The following is a 19,369-nucleotide window of genomic DNA, read 5'->3' as shown; positions in this document are numbered from 1 at the left end:
TTCTGATATTGTATTTACTAACAATGACCAAACTGTATGCTATAGTATCTGTGGGACAAAGCACAGTTTAAACAGAATCTATTTAAAAGTTTCCCTGACAAATGCATTGATATTTAATTGCCAGCATGGTCTATACTGCACAACACACACAAATTGCAAAGGACACACTCAAAACCTTAGAATTTAGATATAACTATGTGGCCTTTGACCACAGTGACTCAGAGAAGCACATGGGTTCAAAGTGCCTCACATACTACCAACCTTCTATTCTTTTCCGAGTCAACAGACCAAATTATTTATCCCCATTGGAGCCAAGAGTTCTCATACCTCTGAAAGTCAATAGGAGCCTTACGATGAGGTTCAACAGTCTGAGATTCAACAGTCAATCAACAGACTGAAGGTCTCAGGCAGATGCTGAGTTCCTTGTGCATGTTCTCCTGGAACATCTCACATTATTGGATTGGTTGTTTTAGGAGGCTGGTTCTGGCAGGGTCTCTGCAGGCCTCAAAACTGGCTGAAGGAGAAGTTATTTCAGAGAGTTACAGAAATGTTGCAGAAGTGCAATTTTTTTTCTTTTTTTTCTTTTTAAAAGTACGTATGGGGACATTTGCTTTGTTCTGTCTCCAATCTCTTCAATGGATGATGACATCTTGTAGAGAATTATTTTCTCTAGGTGTTATAGGGGCAAACAGGAAGCAGTTAAAGATAAATTCAACAGGACCACACACCATGAGTACTAGCTTATTCTAGTCAATGCAGTCAGCAAGACAACAGGTTACCACAATGACAACAGACACATGATTGTAACTGAACTGACTTAGCGTGTGCTTTCCTCACTATTGCCAAGGTACAAGCACCTCCAGAAATTACTTCACTGTACTGCATTGCTAATAAGCCTTTGGGAGGTAACACTGTTGTAATACACAGATAAATCAGATGGATACACAAACATGGCCATAGCTGCAGATTTTAGATCAATGATGAATGCTATAGGCTGCCCATGATAGTTCTGGAGGAGTCCTTCATTCTAGCACCATCATGTGATATTTGTAATAACCCGGGTTGTTGCTCATGCTGTGGCCTGTTGGGAGTTTCTGGAGCATTCAGCGGATAGGATTCCTTCGTCTCAGTCCTCAGACACCCTAAACATGTTAAACAAGAGTCTCGCATCTTGGCAAAGTTCTGGTAAGTGCTTTCACTGGAAAAACAGTACAATACTGGATCAGCAACACAGTTAAAAGTAGTCAACAGGAGAGAAACATGGTAAATATTAAATATTTTCTCAGCAAATGAGCAGTTGTTCTCCAACAAGCTGCGAACCACAAGTAGGATGTGGTATGGTCCAAAGCAAACTAAAAAAATTAAAACAGTGCTTGAAACCAGTCGTTTAATTTGGATTTTCTTCTTCTTTTGAGTGCCGTGACTCTTGTGGACAACTCGTAAAATCCCACAGTAAGAGAAGGCCAGCAGAAAGAAGGGGAAAAGGAAGCCAGCAGAGAAGCGGTAGTAGTTGACATTGTGCTCCCATTCTTTGATGGGGTAATGCTCAAAGCACACCACGTGGCTCTCGGCATCCATACTGATCTCCCCGTGCGTAAAGACAAAGCAGCATGTCATTATTTCTTTGGTCCAGATAACAAGGCTTACAATCGCAGCAGCCTTCATTGTCCGAAACTGTTGAAACCGAAAAGGGTGCACTACTGCGAGATAGCGGTCAATGGAGATACAGCAGAGGAAGCCCACACTGATATAGATGTTCTCGTACAAAAGGATGCCACAAATTTTGCACAGCAGCTCATCATATGTCCAGTTGTCATGCTGTAAAACATACTGAAGCCAAAAAGGCAAAGAAAATACATAGAGCAGGTCTGCTACAGTCAAATTGCAAAGGTAGATACCCAATTCATTTTTAGCCTTGATCTGTAAATACCCATAGTACAGTGACAGGCAGTTAGCTGGCAAGCCTAATATAAATACAAATATGTATACAACAGGGGATAATGTCTGGTGGATATCATGATTAATAGTGCACTTCTCAGTTGCATTCTCTGTGAAATTCATCATCTTCTACCTCTTCCCATGTATCATTCATCAGGGTCCTGAATGAACAGATGTAAAATTTAATTTAATCCAGTTCCATGTATCACTTATTTCTTCCACAAACGTTTAGGCTGAAGCGATGACTTGCTGCAGGATGTTAATAACCTGAAGGTAAAACACATGAAAATCTTCAGAAGGGATACCATTGTCAAATATATAGTACGGTTTTCACTAAGACGCTTTTTTCTAGTCCTAGATTTCCTATAGTCTTTGATAGAAGATAAAGCCCGTCTGAGAAATCATGATTCATGTGAGTAAGTCCTAGTACTTACCAGAAAAGTACAAGAAAATGTTTTGTCCAAGAATCCCAAAGCAAATTACAAACATTTGTGGCTTTAACTTTGCAAGAATCTAAAAGGCGAAGTAGTATCATCTCTGTTTTGCAGGTGAGGCACAAAAGCAGTAATCTGATTTGTCCACAATGGAAAAAATGTCTCTGGCAAACCAGCAGTCCACTCAGACTTCCTTAGAGGATGCAGGGTGCACAAAATAGTTGATTTTTAATTTCTATTTCTTAAATTTCCCTTTAGATACAAGATACCATGGAATCTGCAGTTCAATCGATCAGGATGGAAAAAAAATGGAATTTTTAGCAGTTTCTCTTACAGTTATTTGTAAAAACAATCCTCAAAGCAGGCTGTCTTTCGCTGTCAGAAGGACACTAAAAATCTGGTGTAGTGTATCCCCATGGTCTCAGTTCTACAGGATATGCTATTACAGATTCCTTATTTGACATCAACTCTCAAAACCACTCTTTTACTGCTACTACTTATACATTTGTATCTTTCCTTTTCATTTTCATTGAATATGGATATAATTGTTTTCACTTGAAGAAATCTTCTATAATCCAAGCACATACCCACACAAACCATTCCTATACTATACTATAAAAAAATCACTGCTGACAATGGGTAAGCATTCAGTTCAGCTAGGACAAGTGTTCAGCCTTGAGCCAGCTCACAGTGATTAAACCCTAAATTAAACAAAGTATCATATTCAGCATTTTCTCACCTCATGTGATATATTCATATTGGCACAAATGCTCAGGACTGGAAAACACCAGAGCAAACTGTGCCCAGTCTGAAGAGCATGATGTTTTACCTGATGATGCAGAACAGCAAGACTGTGTTTCTTCCATCCTCTTCCTAGAAAACGCACAGTTGTAGTGTATACTTTTGTAAGGTTAACAGTTTGTGTATTCTTCCTAGAGCTTCAGTTAATATGGATTCAAAAGGTGACAGCACTATCCAGGGACAAAGATAACGCATTGTTGCTTTTTCCTGTTTACTATCCTAATTTGTATTTTTGTCATCATCTTCTGTCCTGTTTAGGAATATACAATTTTTTTCAAGGCAACCCTTATGAAAACATGACCACACTACACTAAAATTGTCAGCTGCAGCATTTGATGATGTTACTGTTAAATATTTTTTTTAATAAATGTTTTTTTAAATAGTGGTAGGCTTTACTCCTGTAGAAATTGAAAAGAAAATCGCTTCCTTTAGGCCAGAAAAGAATTGTCTGCCTGAAATAAATGAGCAAACCTGCAAAGATTTTCAGTGTTTAGCTTCAACCAGTGTAGCACAGTCCCACGGAAATCACAGCAAACTTAAGGACACATGTAAATATTTAAGAATTAGAACGTGTTTTTCATTCCTTTGCTTTTCCTTTTTTCTTACCAACAGACAGAACATCAGCCCTGGTTTTGGTGGAAGTATTCTTGGGGATCTCAAATACCTTCAGTCGTGAAACAACAGGCCAACATCAGCTCCTCTCTCTCAAAACTTCTAACTTGATTGTCCAACGCAACTTGTGTAAAAGACTGCTCAAGTCTAGCATAGCACAAGCTCCACTCTCCTCCTCTCACTCTCACACAGGTCCTTTGGGAGTTAAGATTCTCACCCCCTCCACTGTGGGTGGCACAATAGTTGTAACAGATAAATCAAGCACAGCAGGAGAAATGCTGCTTAAGGGAACCAGTCACAGATGCTTACGGTTCAGTTTGAAGTTTGCTCCAAGAGATTGCCGTAACCTTCCCAAACAATAATGATATCAATGTTAGCAACACAGACGTGTACAGCCGAAAATAATCACTGAAGTTATGTACAAATTTCCCAAAAGACTGTTACTTAGGGGCCATTAGCTCTCCTGTAACACTATCCAGTTTCTCAATGGCTTCATAACCATCATGTAGCTCTTCTCTCTACAGGAGACCTAGCTCCACACTCGCAAGGACAGTGCACAGAATTTTTGCTGAGGCAGGTTTGATAACCTATTTACCCCATCCCACCTTTTCCAACCCAGAGATCCAGGCCAAGTACAATTGTGTTTGAGTTTATCTTTGATAACATTTCAGTTCTGTATAATAATTTGGTGACTTTTACAAGTAAGAGTTTGCCTGCATGGGATGATTGGCACATCTAGTTATAGTCTAAAATGCCTGAAAATCTGGGACCTATCATCTAGTCTACCAACGAAAAGTGTCCACTCGGTGTCCAGCTCCTGTTGATGCGGCCAAATAGTAACTCAAATGCTGTCGACAATTTTGAAAAATCAGAACTGTCTTTATATGTCTAGCATAGTTCAACAGTGCTGAGTTTCTTTCAGTGTTACCCAGTGAGTCAATCTGGATCACAGTATGAGAAAAAGCAGATGTACTCTACAGTTGCACTGTTTTTTGAAAGTGTTTCTTTTCTTCTAAGAACTCAAAATATTTTTATTAAATTATGTCTATGTCATGGAGAACATGATTGTAAAAATCACTTCTGTTTAGCTTAAAAGTCTTGCCAGAATGCAGAATGTGAAGGAGACAGAAAAATCTTATTGATATGGCATTATGCTAACATGATGTACACTTCTGATGACAGCAACATTTCCTGCTCCCAGAGGAAGTGCTGGAGTGGGCTGCTTCAGCAGGCGGGAAGAGAAGGCTGGCTGCTATGGATCTCTTTGCCTTGTGCTAACAAACCTTTCTTGATTTCAAAAATGGGGTTGAAAAACGAAGGTCCAGATTCTTGCTTGTGTCTTATACTGCTCTTCTGGTTAGTGGCAGCAGTGGGCCAGGAAATCCTTCCCCTGTTTCAGCCTCCTCAGTGCGTGGGCCCTGGGACACCTTTGTGCCCTCTGACCCCTCATGCCTGGCTAGGGACAGGCTCAGTAGCCAAATGGGAAATATAAAGGTAGTTCACCTTTCCCCCAGCACCAAATATACTAAACATAGCTCTGCACCACCCAGGGAGCTAAACTATGATTTTTCTACAAACTTGGCGTCGAAGTACTGCAATGGCAGTGTTAAACAAACGGGTGTGGAAAAGCCCACCCTGTTATTAAGAACATAATACACAATACCTATCAGGCTGTCTGGAAAAGTGGAAATTGAATGAAAGGTGATGCAGGGTATGGTAGAAAAAAGACGAATAGCTCCCCCATTACTTACTGACCTCGTCTAGATAGGGGGGAGATAAAAATGAAGAAAGTTGCTGGATGAAAAACATCTGGGGTGCAGATAATCATGAAGCTGAAAGCAGTTATGAACAGGAACACACAGGCATTCCTTTTAGACAACTTTAATATGGAAATAGTGCAGCTGTGTGATTTTTTGGAGCACAATTTATGTAATACCTTCAGTATCACAAGTCTGCAGACATTTCCAGGCAATATTTCTCTCTCACATATGCCCACATCTTTTGGATGATACCTATCTAACCTCAGCTCTTGGAAACAATGGGAAGACTCTCGCCATCTACATAAGCTCCAAACTATTCTCTTGTTCCTGGATTAAAAATAAAGCCAAGGATCCCTGGGCTTCAGAGAGCCTCATTTTTTCTTGGTTCAAATGAGCGAACTTTCATTACTTACTGGACAGTTCAACAACAGGTTCTTTTCTTTCCCACCTCCTTTGTGCCTTAACTGTTGACAAAATCGTGACTCCCTCCTGCACCCTGAACCATGGAGCAGCTTGCGTGTTAAGCACTGTCTGCTGGTGACGGCACAGGAAGTAACTCAGAGCCACTTACAACACAGCCTCTTCAGCTTGGACCAGGTACTAGCACGGAGCCTGGCTGGGTTTTTTCAGTTTCTGTGAACATTGCTATAATTTTCTTCATAAGAAATCTGTCTGCAATTAGACCTACATATTTTTAGCAGAGACAAATGGGACTGCACCAAAGGACTTCCTTGTAGGAATTTCAGAAGTTGTGCAAACTGCTTGTCTCATCCGCAAAACACTTGTTTCCATGAACAAGGCCCATAACGTGGTTGTGTGCCTTGATGTGACAGTAGCTCTCTTGCTGTTTAATCTGTCCCTGCACCTGTCATACACCACATAGAGGCCTGAGTCACTTGGCTGTCATAGCAGGACTTGAACTGTGCTGCATATTTTGGAATCAGAAACCTGAGGTTGTTTCAGTCTAGGATTTGATTCAGATCATTATGTCCACAAACACCAGCCCTTAAATTCACAAGCTAAGCTTCCTCCAACACTTGTCAGCTTGATTTGATCCTGGTTCACAAAGCCTGGAAGAATAAGGTCAGGTAAAGTGGTTGGGAAGCAATGATCAGCAGAAGAGACTAGGGACTGGTCAAACAACATAAAATGGGCAAAAACTGGCTAATATGCTGAAAGCAAGTTTGAAAAAAAAAAAAGCCAAACAACATGGAAGAAAGTGGAAATCGGGGTGCGTGACTGAGTATGAGGAAATGGCACAACAATGTTTGGATTCAATCAAAAGAATTATTATGTAAAAGACTGACCTGTTGGAGTGGGTCCAGAGGAGGGCCACAAAAACGTTCAGAGGGCTGGAGCACCTCTCCTATTAAGACAGGCTGAGAGAGTTGGGGTTGTTCAGTCTGGGGAAGAGAAGGCTCCAGAGACACCTCACTGTGGCTTTTCAGTACTTAAAGGGGGCTTATAAGAAGGATGGGGACAGACTTTTTAATAGGGCCTGTAGTGATAGGACAAGGGGTAATGGTTTTAAACTAAAAGAGGGTAGATTCAGACTACATACAAGGAAGAAATTTTTTACGATGAGAGCGGTGAAACACTGTCACAGGTTGCTCAGAGAGGTGATAGATGCCCCATTCCTGGATATATTCAAGGTCAGGTTGGATGGGGCTCTGAGCAATCTGATCTAGTTGAAGATGTCCCTGCTTATTGCAGGAAGCTTGGACTAGATGACCCTTAAACGTCCCTTAGAACTCAAACCATTCTATGATTCTAAAAGGGTGACAAGTAGAAAGAGCCATAAAAGGCAATGAAGGATGTTTCTATTAACACACAAGAAAAGTAAAGCAAAAGAAAGACAAGTACATACGAGGCACAAGCACAAATTATAGAGCTAAAGATAGCTGAAATATTTCCTGTTATTTTTTATTCCAATGTTAAAAACAAACTTGTGACCCAGCATCTAACAAAATTGTTTTTTAACAGTAGGATGGGGGCAAAGAAAAAAATAGATAAGCAAAGGCTAACAGATATTTTGAAAGTCTGTGTGTGCTCTGAGGGAATTAGCTAAAGCAATTTGTGAACTATTGCTGAAGATGTTTCAGAAATTATAGTGGATTGGGGTAAAACAAACATAACACCTATCTTGTGAAAAAGAATAGTTGAAGAATTATACACAAGTCAGCTCAGCTTCAACCAGAGCAAGTCATCAGACAATCAATATACATATCTATGCATTTACAGAAGTGACTCACAGCTGTGGCGACTCACCCGAAGTGAGTCCTGCCATACTCCAGGAGAAGACGAAGTTGGGCTGTGGTTGGTAACTGCACTTACTTCACAATCTACCTCAGAAAGATGGGAGAAGTTCCAGCCTTAGTCCTACCTGCTTTCTGTAGGAGGACCAGCGCAGGCATGGGTGGGCCCTGCTTTCCCTGCAACGTGCAGACTTGCCAGGCTGCAGATCATGTTGCTGCTCCAGTGAGCAGAAAGCAAAGGAGAGTTGGAAATTATAAAGAACAGTAGTGGAAACTGGTCTCATCTCCCGATTAATCCATGAACCTGTTGCCTCCTCTCTCTGCCAATGGACAGTCCTGCGCCACACAGCATCACACCCAAATATCATCCCAGTCATGTCAGTACCCCAGCCCCCAGAAACCACCTGCCACAGCTCAGTGCCACCCGTGTCTGCATAGCCTCTTCAGGCTGATTTCAGACACTACAGTCACCTCCTCAACAGCTTTCAGCTCTGGTGATACCCTAGCAATTCCTTTCTCACACAGAGCCCCCCACGCACCAGGGCTATTGATGCACAGGAGGAAGGCAGGACTTGAGAGGGAATAGAGTCAGTAGCTGCATATCAGGGCTGGTGAAAGCCAGGGAGAACAGAGAGGAAGACACAGAGGTAGCAAGGGCAGCAGCGCAGCAGTCAAACAGCTTGGAAGGCTGCTTTAGAGATGCTGCTGCAATAAGAGACGCATGATTCAACAAGAAACAGTAGTGTCTCACCAATCTCGTTTCCTTGCTTGATGAGGTGTGCGGCTGAACAGCTAGACAGGAAGCAACAAGTGTAATATTTGGATCTCTACTGACCGTACCGTGTATTTTTTAATTGGATCAGTTTCTAAACCATTCTCAGTGGATCTGGAATTAAACATATACCATTTCAAAGACAGACACATCAACCCTAAGATTATAAATTATAAGTCACTACAACAAAAAACACACAGAAATTTGGGTTTTGTCAAAACTCTGTGTTAAGAGCAGTTGGCTGCAAGGAGTTTTGTTTCTGTCTTCTGCTGGTTTTGTTGTTGGTAAAGCAGAAAGGCTACCTCTCTGCTGTACTTACTTTCCATTTTTTTTCTGTCTGCTTTTTTGCATCAGAAGAACTCTGTATGTCCTTCTCTTTGCAAGAGAGTCTTACCATAGGCATACAGTAAAAAAGAGACTTGATCTTTTTAAACCTCTGAAACCATCTTATGTAAATCGGAAAAAAAAAGGCAAAAACTCAACTCCTCCTTAGACTGAATTCTTTTCTAAAGTTAATGTAGGTCTATACACAACCCATTCAGTGTTGTTAACTTGAGAGTGGACCCTTCTGACATGAACCTCTGTGTACAATAATTATTATTCTGTGTATCTGTTTCAGTGCGAGGAAACCATAACATTATTCTGTAAATTATGAATCATTTTACTTTTGTCATTATTGTATGACTCCATTTATAAACCTATTGTCAAAGAAGGAAGTCAACAACATTTTTTCAGAACCCACATAAACAAAAGACTAATTAGTCACCGATGTCCAATTTTCCCTAACACTGACATGCAATTATTCACAGCATTGGGTAAATCACTCCATTTGCTTAGACTCTGATATCCTGGGAATTTGTCCCAACTTCTTAATTCCTGCTTACCAAATTTCTCCAAAGTCTGAAGTAAACTAGTTACATTAAATATTTCATCGCTAAAACTTCAGATGCTATCTGGCCCACAGCGGTAGGGTAGTTGAGGTTTTCATGCCCTCAGCTTGTAAATTTGTCATTAGGAGTTGATCATGTGGATCTGAGTAGCAGGTTCCTGTCAAAATACTTGAATCGTGAATCTTTTTTTTTTCTCATAGTGAATTTGATGCTTATTGAAAGCACTAAATTGGACATCACCGTAAACCGAGAAATTTGACCTGTGCAGCCTAACATAAGGGGCTGATGAATGCAATGCAGCTAGAAGCCAATGAAGATAGCCCACGTATATTAGCCACATAATTAATTAAAATAATTTCACGACCTCTAAATCTAGTTCCAATGTTCGTTTCCCATCAGTAATGACATAGTAATGCAGTTTAATCTTACAAGTGCCCTGGCCTGCAGATCATGAAACTCTGTAAGGAATAGCTGAATCAGTATGGATCACAAACCTAAATGTTCTATATTCAATCCACTTCGTAAGTCAGCCAAACAAACAAACTCTCAATTAAGCAGGAAGCCACCTAGAAAAGAAGCAGCTGAGCACTTCCGAATGGCCATAAAAGAGCTAAGGTACCACACACCAGTCACTTGTAATAACACAGTACTCTGTAGGCTACACTGGGAGAGGTCACTGGGAGGAATTGTTGAAGGACAAAATTTACATTCCTAGAAAATATCAATATTTCAGAAAAAAATGCTCTGAATAACCCAAGAGGTTATCATCCTAGGCTCACATTTGTCATTTTAATTAGAGTACTGAGTATCCAGCTTCTTTCTTACCTGATGTGCAAACTGTATGTGACATATTACGTATTTCTATATGATATGAGAAGTCAGTAATAAAGTATACTCTATTCTACAGTAGAACATTGGGAAGGATGTGCGGGTTCCAGTGGTCACATACTGAACTGAAGTCAACAATACACTTATATAGAACACACCCCCCCCATCACATTGGGATGTCTCAGCAGGCTATAGGTACTACCCCTCAGTCCTGTGCACATCTTTAAGGCTCTACAGAGGTGAACAGATCCTCTGGGATCTGCTGGCTGTGGTCAGAATTGCAGGGGAAAGGTCAGAGGTCTAGCAAAGCTGAAGACTGAGGAAGTCAGGCTTGTTTAGTCTAAAGAAGACCAGATTGAGGGCAAACACAGCAACAACCTTCAAACACGTTAAAGATTGTTGCAAAGATGAGAGAGGCTGGGTTAAACACCATGAAAAACTTTCCACTAACAAATGCAAGTGGAGCACTGGGATAGATGGTGGATGGGATGTAGGGCTGTCATCACAGAAGGTCTTAAAGTTTGGTAAACAACTTGAGAATGGTTCAGCTGATGCACCTTGAAGGTAAAGAAATGTATGGGGAGCTCTCAGGACCTTCCCATTCTGTTCTCCGCTGTTGTTTGCCAGGTGACATGACACAACCCATCCCTCTTAGCGACAGGCAATAGCATGGAAACAAACTGCAAAAATCTAACATGAAGTAAAATAATTTCCACAAAGGAATTTTGTTTTGAAACAAATCATCATTTTCCAATGATTTTTTTATGAAGTGTTTTTCATTTTGAAAGTTTTTTCCTGGAAATTAAAGCTATATCGAAGTGAAATCTGTATGACATCACATGCACAAAAACTAATACAAAAAACCCATGTTCTGCTGCTGTACCATTTCATTTCAGGTTTTTATGACTTTGGACCTCTTAGATGAGGCCTGCATATATGAAGGACAACTTGACATGAAAGGTAAGGAAGGCAGATAGGATAATAAAGCATAATCAGTCCAATATCTCAGACTACTTATTCTTTATCTAGGATTAGGGCTTTTTTCCAAATGCAAGGTCTGAACAACTGGCTAAGCACAAGGAACTGCTGAAAAGAAACACCACTTTGGAAAATACCTATGTATAGTAATAAGAATTTCATATAATGTGTCATTTCAAGCAAGCAGTCCAAGTGGTATCAGGGAGGTGAATCACATAACAGGAATTAGTCATGCCATAGCTGCCTCAAAGCTTTTAAAAATGACCCTCATCTGCCCCCTCCTTCCTGCTGTTAAAGATCAGCCAGGTGGACAACATGACCCTCCAAGTATTTCACCGCTGAGCTATTGTGACTAGCTCCTACCCACAGGGGACATCTCCTTGAGGCTTTGTGGATGACTTGCTTCAGTACAGGACAGTGGGTGGAGGAAAACACATCACACCACTTTCTGCAGAAATATTAAACCCCTGTATTCCTCAGAGATCAACTCCAAATCTTCCTTTCCTCTCAACTAAAACCTCAGCCAAGTCAAACTCCCTCTCCCCAACAACCCTCCTCGACACGAAAGCCAAAGCACCATCCTGTCTCCTTTGCACAAGCAACAGGCAAGTAAGTAAGGATCAATCATAGACAACAGAACTGTTTATAATCCCAAATCTGTGCGCTGATCCTCATTTAAAATGACAATGCAAGAAAAGCCAAGATTATGCACATCATACTGATTAGAAGCCACACAAGCCATGATCAACATGCAATATTATCAGTAAGGAACAAGGACTGGAACAACTGTGTTGCAGCCTGGGATTGAGAAATAGGAACTTTACCCTTCTGAACTAAATGAGTTCTGACTCATTTTACCATCTACAGCCTTAGGGAAAAATCACTTTTCTGATTCATTTTCCTGAACTCTGTATTACTGCCTCCTTTGATGATGCAGTCTGCTCTGATACCAGCACTGTGCTCCATCAGGCAACGCCGGATGTCTTACAGAGAAATCAGTGACTTAGAGGTTTAGGTCATATCTATATTGCATTTCAATGATTTTTGCCTGCCTTCGTTTGTCAGCATGCCCTTCTAACCCTGGCACTGCCATATAGCCCTTGCTTCACAGAGCGATTGCCCAAAGGGAGTCATGGCCCCATGGGAGTCACCCCACAGATTTCTCAGCAGCCTGAGCATGGGCCCCCCATTTACAGCACATGGGCCATAGCACACTGCCGGCATCCCATACTGGTCAGCATGCACACACCAAGGCTGAGCAAAGTCAGTCAGCTCTTAGCCTGTACCTTCGCCCAGATACTTATGGCACTATACAAAGCCAATGTGTATATTGAGAGCAACTTACTCTCTGTAGCCATCTGCACTCACAGAACACGGAGGGAGTGCCAACAATGTGCAAGGCAGTCCCTCTGTCAAGCCTTCCCAGTATCACTTGCTGGTTACAAGGGAAAAGTTTTGTTCAAAAATTAGCAAGTTGGAGACCAAAGCAGGGACCAAATTATATTTCTGCTTGCATCTTTTATAATGCCACTGCCTCCAGACAGAACAAGGTATAATTAAACCCAAGTATCAGCACATCATACCCTCATACCTATCTCATTAACCAACAGTAGTTCGGAAAGCAATAAACATCCATCTGTACAATTTTTTCTCCTCCTTTACTGAGAGAACTGATTTTGCAGTGCTGCTGACAAGCAGTAGCTTGGGACACCAATAATCAATGTTTGACTAATAATATTTGACAAATAGCAAAGGCTGTTTGAGAGAAAAATTTTGATTGCTAGGTCTAACTGAAATGTGGTTGAAACTCCACTGTGTTTAAAGAGATTGAGCACATCTCCTGTTCAAGGAGAAGGTTAACATTTTCATTGTTCCACGCATCAGCAAATAATGATACATTCAGTAAAGTAATCTCTGTTTTAAATGCTATTTTCTGCATATATGATTCAGTATATGATTCATTTTGTACAGTAAAAGTTTTAAGACATGTTAAAGTGAAAAGCTGTTTACAGTATTTGGAGATTTTTCTCTTTCTCCCCTCATTTTTCTTTGACTTTATTATTTTTCTTCTCTTTGGTTTTATTTTAATCAGAGATGAAATTCGTCATAGGATAGGAGCCTGTTTAACTGAAGCACCTAACATCGTGTACACTGTCACCATTCAAAATGGGAATAATTCTTTTGTGCCTTTGTACTATGTTTGTGTTTCTGGCTTACACTGATTCCCATTGTGCGTTTCAAACATGTTTCTGTTCTAGATCCAATTCTTTCTAGTCTAGCATACCATCTGCCCTTCCATGCACTGCTGTTTAGCCGTGCTCATTTCCTTTCAGACTCGGTTGAGTCTTTTTTGGCTTCTGCTCTGTATATCTCTATTTATTCCTTGGATCCAGCATCGGAGTGTGTGTGTGTGTGTGCGCGCGCGCGCACGCGTGCGTGTGTGTGTGTACACGTGCATTTGTACATGTCTTCAAAGAGTCTCCATCTAGCCTGTAGAGATTTAACTCTTCTAAGCTATCCCTTATTTGCTGCCTTTAATTAAGCTTCCTCCCTTTTTCCAGCTTCCCTTTTGGAGATGGTTAGTTTCCTGTAGACCTAAGTCAATAGTCGCACGTAAGGCGTGTTCTCCAATGTTATTTCTCAGAATTCTCATGATTACGTAGAAGTAGCACGCCTTGCAGAAGGTTTTCCTTTTTTCCCTCATTGTTGCTCTTGCTCCCTAGATGACTATTGAAAACTTCGGTCCTTTCTTTTTTCTTTTTTTAACTTGAGGATACAGGACACCAATAACCTAGTTCCCAAAGCATGAATTATTCTAAACAAAGTGCTGGCATCTGTGTCTGCAGGTTTGCTTACATTTTAATTTCCTGAAATTTCATTTCCTCAATTCTCTTAATTAAAAAAAAATTCTTTTACTACTCACATGATTTTAAGTGCTAGTGCCTTTCTTTCATCAAGATTTAAATTAAGTCTGGCCTTCCCTTACTCCCGAGTACCCTGATTTCCCGATGTACATGAATTCATCTTCCCTCCTTCATTTTCTTAGTCATACCTTGAAACTGCCTCTCTCTATACCTCTGTCTGGCCTTGCATATGGTGCAAGAAGTCTTCCTCAGCACAGTGCTGCTGAATTCCTGTACTTCAGTGTCTTGCCTAAGAACCTAAATGTTCTTTCCAGCACCTCTCCGTCCCACCCCTTGGATGACACTGGCATCTGCACAAGCAGTGACTCCCCACTTCCCCTGTGTCAGAGCCCTATCAGGTTTGCCACCTCTCTCCTGGGAGACAAATCCCAGCATCCTGCCTGGAGACACAAACTCAGCCATCCATATGCTTGAAAACTGACTGACCCTTCTCTAGTCTACTTTTAAAGAAAATTGGGAGGAACAACCTGCCCATAATAATGGTATTAATCTGGATAAAGGAGGTTCAACGCAAAAATTGAAAAAAGTAGTTGAAGAACCATGACCTCACAGAAATAAAAAACCCCACCTTCTTAATAGTTGCTTCAGAGAAGCAACTCACAGCTAAAGCAGCAACCTTACTGTAAAACATTCATGCTTCCCAACATGCAACAGACTAGAGAAAAAGGAGAGAATCAAATGCTCCTTACAGGGGAGTTCTGACAAGCTCTTGGGTGGCAGATGGAAAAGCTGGCACAGGAGATGTGGGATTCCAGACTTGAGACCTGTTCAGAAATCCAGGTCCTGCTCTGGGGCGTAGGTGTAAAACCGTCTCTGAAATTTGGACACAAGTTCGAATTCCAAGTAATAATGTCCTGACCTGATAAGCTAAGGGATTTTAGTTTAAGTCTCTTGCAAGATCAAAATACAATTTCTATTTTGAAAGTTATGTCTGATCACTTCTTAAATGCAGAGCATAAAACAGATACATCCTCTAATTAGATATGTGCACAGACACTAAATCATTATCCATCAGAGAGTAAAAATTCTCCTTCTTCCTTTGCCAGATGGAAGAAAAAATGTTTCCAGATATAAAATGATCAAATTCTAATTGTTACTAAAATATTGAGTTATAAGAAAGCCAAACCAAGAGATATCTGTAATAACATTTCCATTCTTCTCTACTGATGTTGCCCATTTTAGCACTTTATTCAGGTGTCATTAAAGTGACTTAAGTTTGATAGTTTCATTGCATTTGCTTTTGTAATGCATTCAGTTTTGATCTACCCTTCCTCTGTTAACTATCTAACCTCTCTTCAAAGCTATGTGTCTTTTCTGTCAACCCATAGCAAACAATGTGAGAGAAAGGAAGCTTGAAAGCTTGTGGAATAAAGCAACAATGTTCAGAAACGAAACTAGGCTCATCCTAGCAGCAGTATCTGTCCGCAGCAATTTTTGAGTGGAGAATGTCAGGAGGACATCTCTTGTGGAGCGACAGTAACAGCAGCAGACTGCACTCTCCATTACCTGTAGACCAGATCAGTTTTGCATTTCTATTTGCCTCTGGCATGGTGATAGGTCTGAGCCTAAACAATCCCAGATCAAACTCCAAGACAACGCAGCTGGAAACAAATTTGTTGCCACAGAAACAATTTCTGGCAAAGGGGTTCCATGGAGAAGAACACACTATACTTTCAGGTGAGCCCATTTGACAATCTCCTTCTAACAGTGTTTTAAACCTATTATTTAATCTTTCTTTCTTTTTCAGACAGATTAGCTACAGCTTCCAGATGAAGCACCTAAAAAGTTCTCCTTTTGCTACCCAGTAGATTAACAGAGTTCAGAGTGTGGTTTCCAGCAGAGAAAAAGGAAATACAGTGGATGCATCCCTCAGAGAATAAACTGCAATGTTGTTCTTAGCTGCTGATGATTACTAATACCTTTACTTAAAATTATTGGCCAGTTTCTTCTAAACATTAAAGCTGTTCTGTGTCTTTTCAAAACCAATTGCCATCAGCTGTCAGGGACAGCAGCTCTGCAAATGCTTCCGCTGGCAGAATAATTCATAACAAGCATTAAAAGCCACTCAGAATAAGATTTATGGGAAAAATAAACCTCTTAGAGGAGGCATTCAGCTAATTATAAGGTAATGAGCTTCACAAGGCAGCCACATCTGGAGTTCTTTTTCCACAGTTCTTCACTTAAAAATAGTTAGCAAGTTGTGTAAATGTCCTCATGAGTCCACAATAACTTTTTCTTGCTTATCAGCACACTGACACAGGAATAGTAGGTGAGAGTGAAGCCTCAGGGCCACACAAAGGCACCCTCAGGTCAGGTCTAGAAAAACTGGCAGGGAAAAAATTTTCTTCTCCATGCACTGTTCAATGGGATGCCAAGAAAACTTGCAGTTACAGCATCAGCTGGTTAATCTGAGCGACAACATCCACAGGGCTGGTTAGGGCAGGAAAACTTACATTAATGCTTACATCTTTGTACACCTGGCCCCATGCAACTGTGCCCAGCCACAGATAAGAAGTTTCCAGTCTGTTTGACCTGAGAAACTAGCCATCCCCCAGGCTCACTCTATTGGATGACATCTAGTGTGATGATGCCTATGTACACTTAGTTTGGCTGGCACTCATTTTCCTCCCTTGTCTTCCCTTTCCCTGTATCCCCCTTCTCTCTTTTCACACTGTCTAGGATTGCTTACACTCCTCAGGTCCCAGAACAAAGGGAGTCAATTTCTGTTCGCCAGCCACAAAGTGAGATAAATATATCTCACTGAAGATGTCAAGTGAGATGAGATTTTTTTAATGATATTTTGGAACTGCCACATCTTTCTTCATTTAAAACTGTGATCTTCAAATCACAATGCTGTGATGTAGACATTGTCACCCCCCTGGCTGTGCCCCGCTATCACAGAACAACATACTGGTCTGATCCTATAAACCAAACCCAACATTTTCTCACGGTGTGCTCCCCAGACCCTGGAAAGACTGCTAAAACTTTGGGGATGTACCTTCTGTATTATTATCTAAATTACAGCTGTATAGCATCAAGCATAAAATGAGCTGGAAACAGCTACCTTCTGCCTCTTCCCTCATATAACAGAAGGACCTTACAATTGCCTGTGTAGAAGCGACATGATACGAGGGAACAAGAACAGACTAGCAATAAGATGAAGAGGCAGGAAGGATAGGGGTGAGGACAGTAAAAAATTTTGTTTCCTCAGAAAAGGAACGGAAGGCTGAGTGTTAAATATACAGCATTGACTCACTTTTACTGGCTTCTTGACTAAGCAAACTTGAAAGAAGAAGTGGTCAGACACTGTACTCTTCTGGAGCCAGTGTGAACACAGGATGCTAATGTGGAAAAAGTCACAGAGTGAGCTGATTAACAGACTGCTCAGAAAGTCCCGTAATGTTCGCAATGACAGTGTCATGTCTTATGAGCCTACGCGTAGCCATTTTTCCTTAGTGTTAGGTTTCCTTAAATTTTTATTAAGAAATACCTGCATGTGTTCTGAACAGAAAAAACCAGGACAAGGTTGTTATATTCTTCTAAATTCTCTATTTCTTAGCTCCCTTCCCCATGCACACATGAAGGTCACCGCTCAATGATTTCTTATTTCTTTACAAAGACTGTAAAGAACCAGAAAAATGTACCTGTAACACAGGCAATCTACAATAATGAACAAAGGTTTTTAATCCTATTAAAAAAAAAAAGATTCATTTCTGACAAAATAGATTTAATTTCACTAAACAAACCTTCACATTTCAAGTTTCCCAAGTCAGGTTCTGAACAGCAGCAAGAAAAGTGGCTTATTGTTTGCAAAATATAGCAATGACATACTTTCGAGATACAAAGACAAATCCATATAGGTGTACATGGGGCACCCACACACACCAAGGTATGTGGTTTAGCAGTTTCCTGTTAGGTGTAACTTTTGGCTTCTGTTCTCAGGGGAAATAAAGTATTTAAATCACTTATTAGTCATTCAAAATACCTAGTCAACTTTTACAGCCTTACTAAATTCTCTGAAAATAACTACTGGAATTTATCTACTGTCTATTGCTCTGGTTCCCCTCTGCAAACACGAAATGGTTTCTCAGTTTATCTTAACAACTCCCTTTCATCAATACAACATCAACATTCATCTCTCCTTGCATCGAAGTGGAACTCAAGAAAGCTTTTTTGGAAGAACTTGCCAAGGAAATTAATTTTGAAGTTGTGAATTTTTTTAGACACATTGCTTTGATTGAGTCCTTGGACTGCCTCATTGTTTTGCTTTAACAACTTAGCCAAAAAACTGTCCTGCCACCTTTCCAGGGGTCATAACCTTGTATAACCTGGCTCAATGATGGAAAATTAACTTGCTTTTAAGAATGAATAGATAAAAATGAAACTCACCTGTAAGCAGAGTTTATGCAAAGAAGTGTTCCCTGTAGTGTGAACAGCACAAAACTTCCCTTCTCCCAGCTCCTGCTCAGGCTGCTGGGTTAGGCTGTCCTCCTCCCAGCTGTGAGTGAGGCTGTTGGTGAAACAGCACAGCGACGGAGGAGGAGGAGGAGATTGTGTTTCAGCTCCTGTGCTGTTTATGGTTCAACTGCGAAGGAGTCAGCCCAGCCCTCTACTCCCTCACCCACTCATTCATAAATGAAAGAGATGAGAGTGCCAAAAGCAGACACTAAATATGGAGATTGCAATGCACACAGAGCAGTGTTCACACCCATACCTACTGTCACAGACACGAACCAGCAGATAACTGCACTATGATCCCAGCAGCTCGTGCAAAGCCCAAATACTGCCGCTTACAGCTTAGCTAAACACACACAGATGTTGCCTCATGCAGGAGTATTACAAAGTATACAGAATGTTAGTGTTGTTATTAGTATTATTTACAGTAACTTGTTTCTTGTGCTTGCTGAGATCAGATCCTCATTATATCCAAACACAGCAGAAGCTAATGTCTGCACAAGGGAGCATTTTCTCTGACTGTGCAAGAGCAAGGGCTGTGAGGGAGGGTTTCCTTCCTCTCTCGTCTACACAACAAGACCCACCGAGGCATAAACAGATCAAAGGCCTTGTCCAAGGTCATTCAGGAACACTGTAGCAGATGTAAAAGCTGACCTCCCACTAACACACGCCACTAGTCGTATTCCCACAGGAGTGAAAGGTGCACCATGGTATACGTATTA

The 19,369-nt window shown here is 40.9% G+C and overlaps 1 protein-coding gene across 1 annotated transcript; it reads right to left on the bottom strand.

The window, feature by feature from the left end:
* Positions 1–987: 987 nt before the first annotated feature.
* On the bottom strand, positions 988–18,669 carry GPR68 (G protein-coupled receptor 68). Its single transcript, XM_009699878.1, has 2 exons — positions 18,582–18,669; positions 988–2,205 (listed from the first exon to the last, which is right to left on the bottom strand). Exon 2 carries the CDS (start codon positions 2,062–2,064, stop codon positions 988–990), a length of 1,077 nt encoding a protein of 358 aa, XP_009698180.1. The 5' UTR covers positions 2,065–2,205; positions 18,582–18,669.
* Positions 18,670–19,369: the final 700 nt, after the last annotated feature.

The sequence above is a fragment of the Cariama cristata genome, unplaced genomic scaffold (assembly GCF_000690535.1).
Source record: "Cariama cristata isolate BGI_N322 unplaced genomic scaffold, ASM69053v1 scaffold5890, whole genome shotgun sequence".
Taxonomy (NCBI): domain Eukaryota; kingdom Metazoa; phylum Chordata; class Aves; order Cariamiformes; family Cariamidae; genus Cariama; species Cariama cristata.
Note: the sequence above shows the minus strand (reverse complement) of the source record. Positions and strands in the feature narration are given on the sequence as shown.

What these genes read in the sequence shown, in the direction of transcription:
- GPR68 (XM_009699878.1), bottom strand. Translation starts at nt 2,064, where the DNA reads ATGATGAATTTCACAGAGAATGCAACTGAGAAGTGCACTATTAATCAT.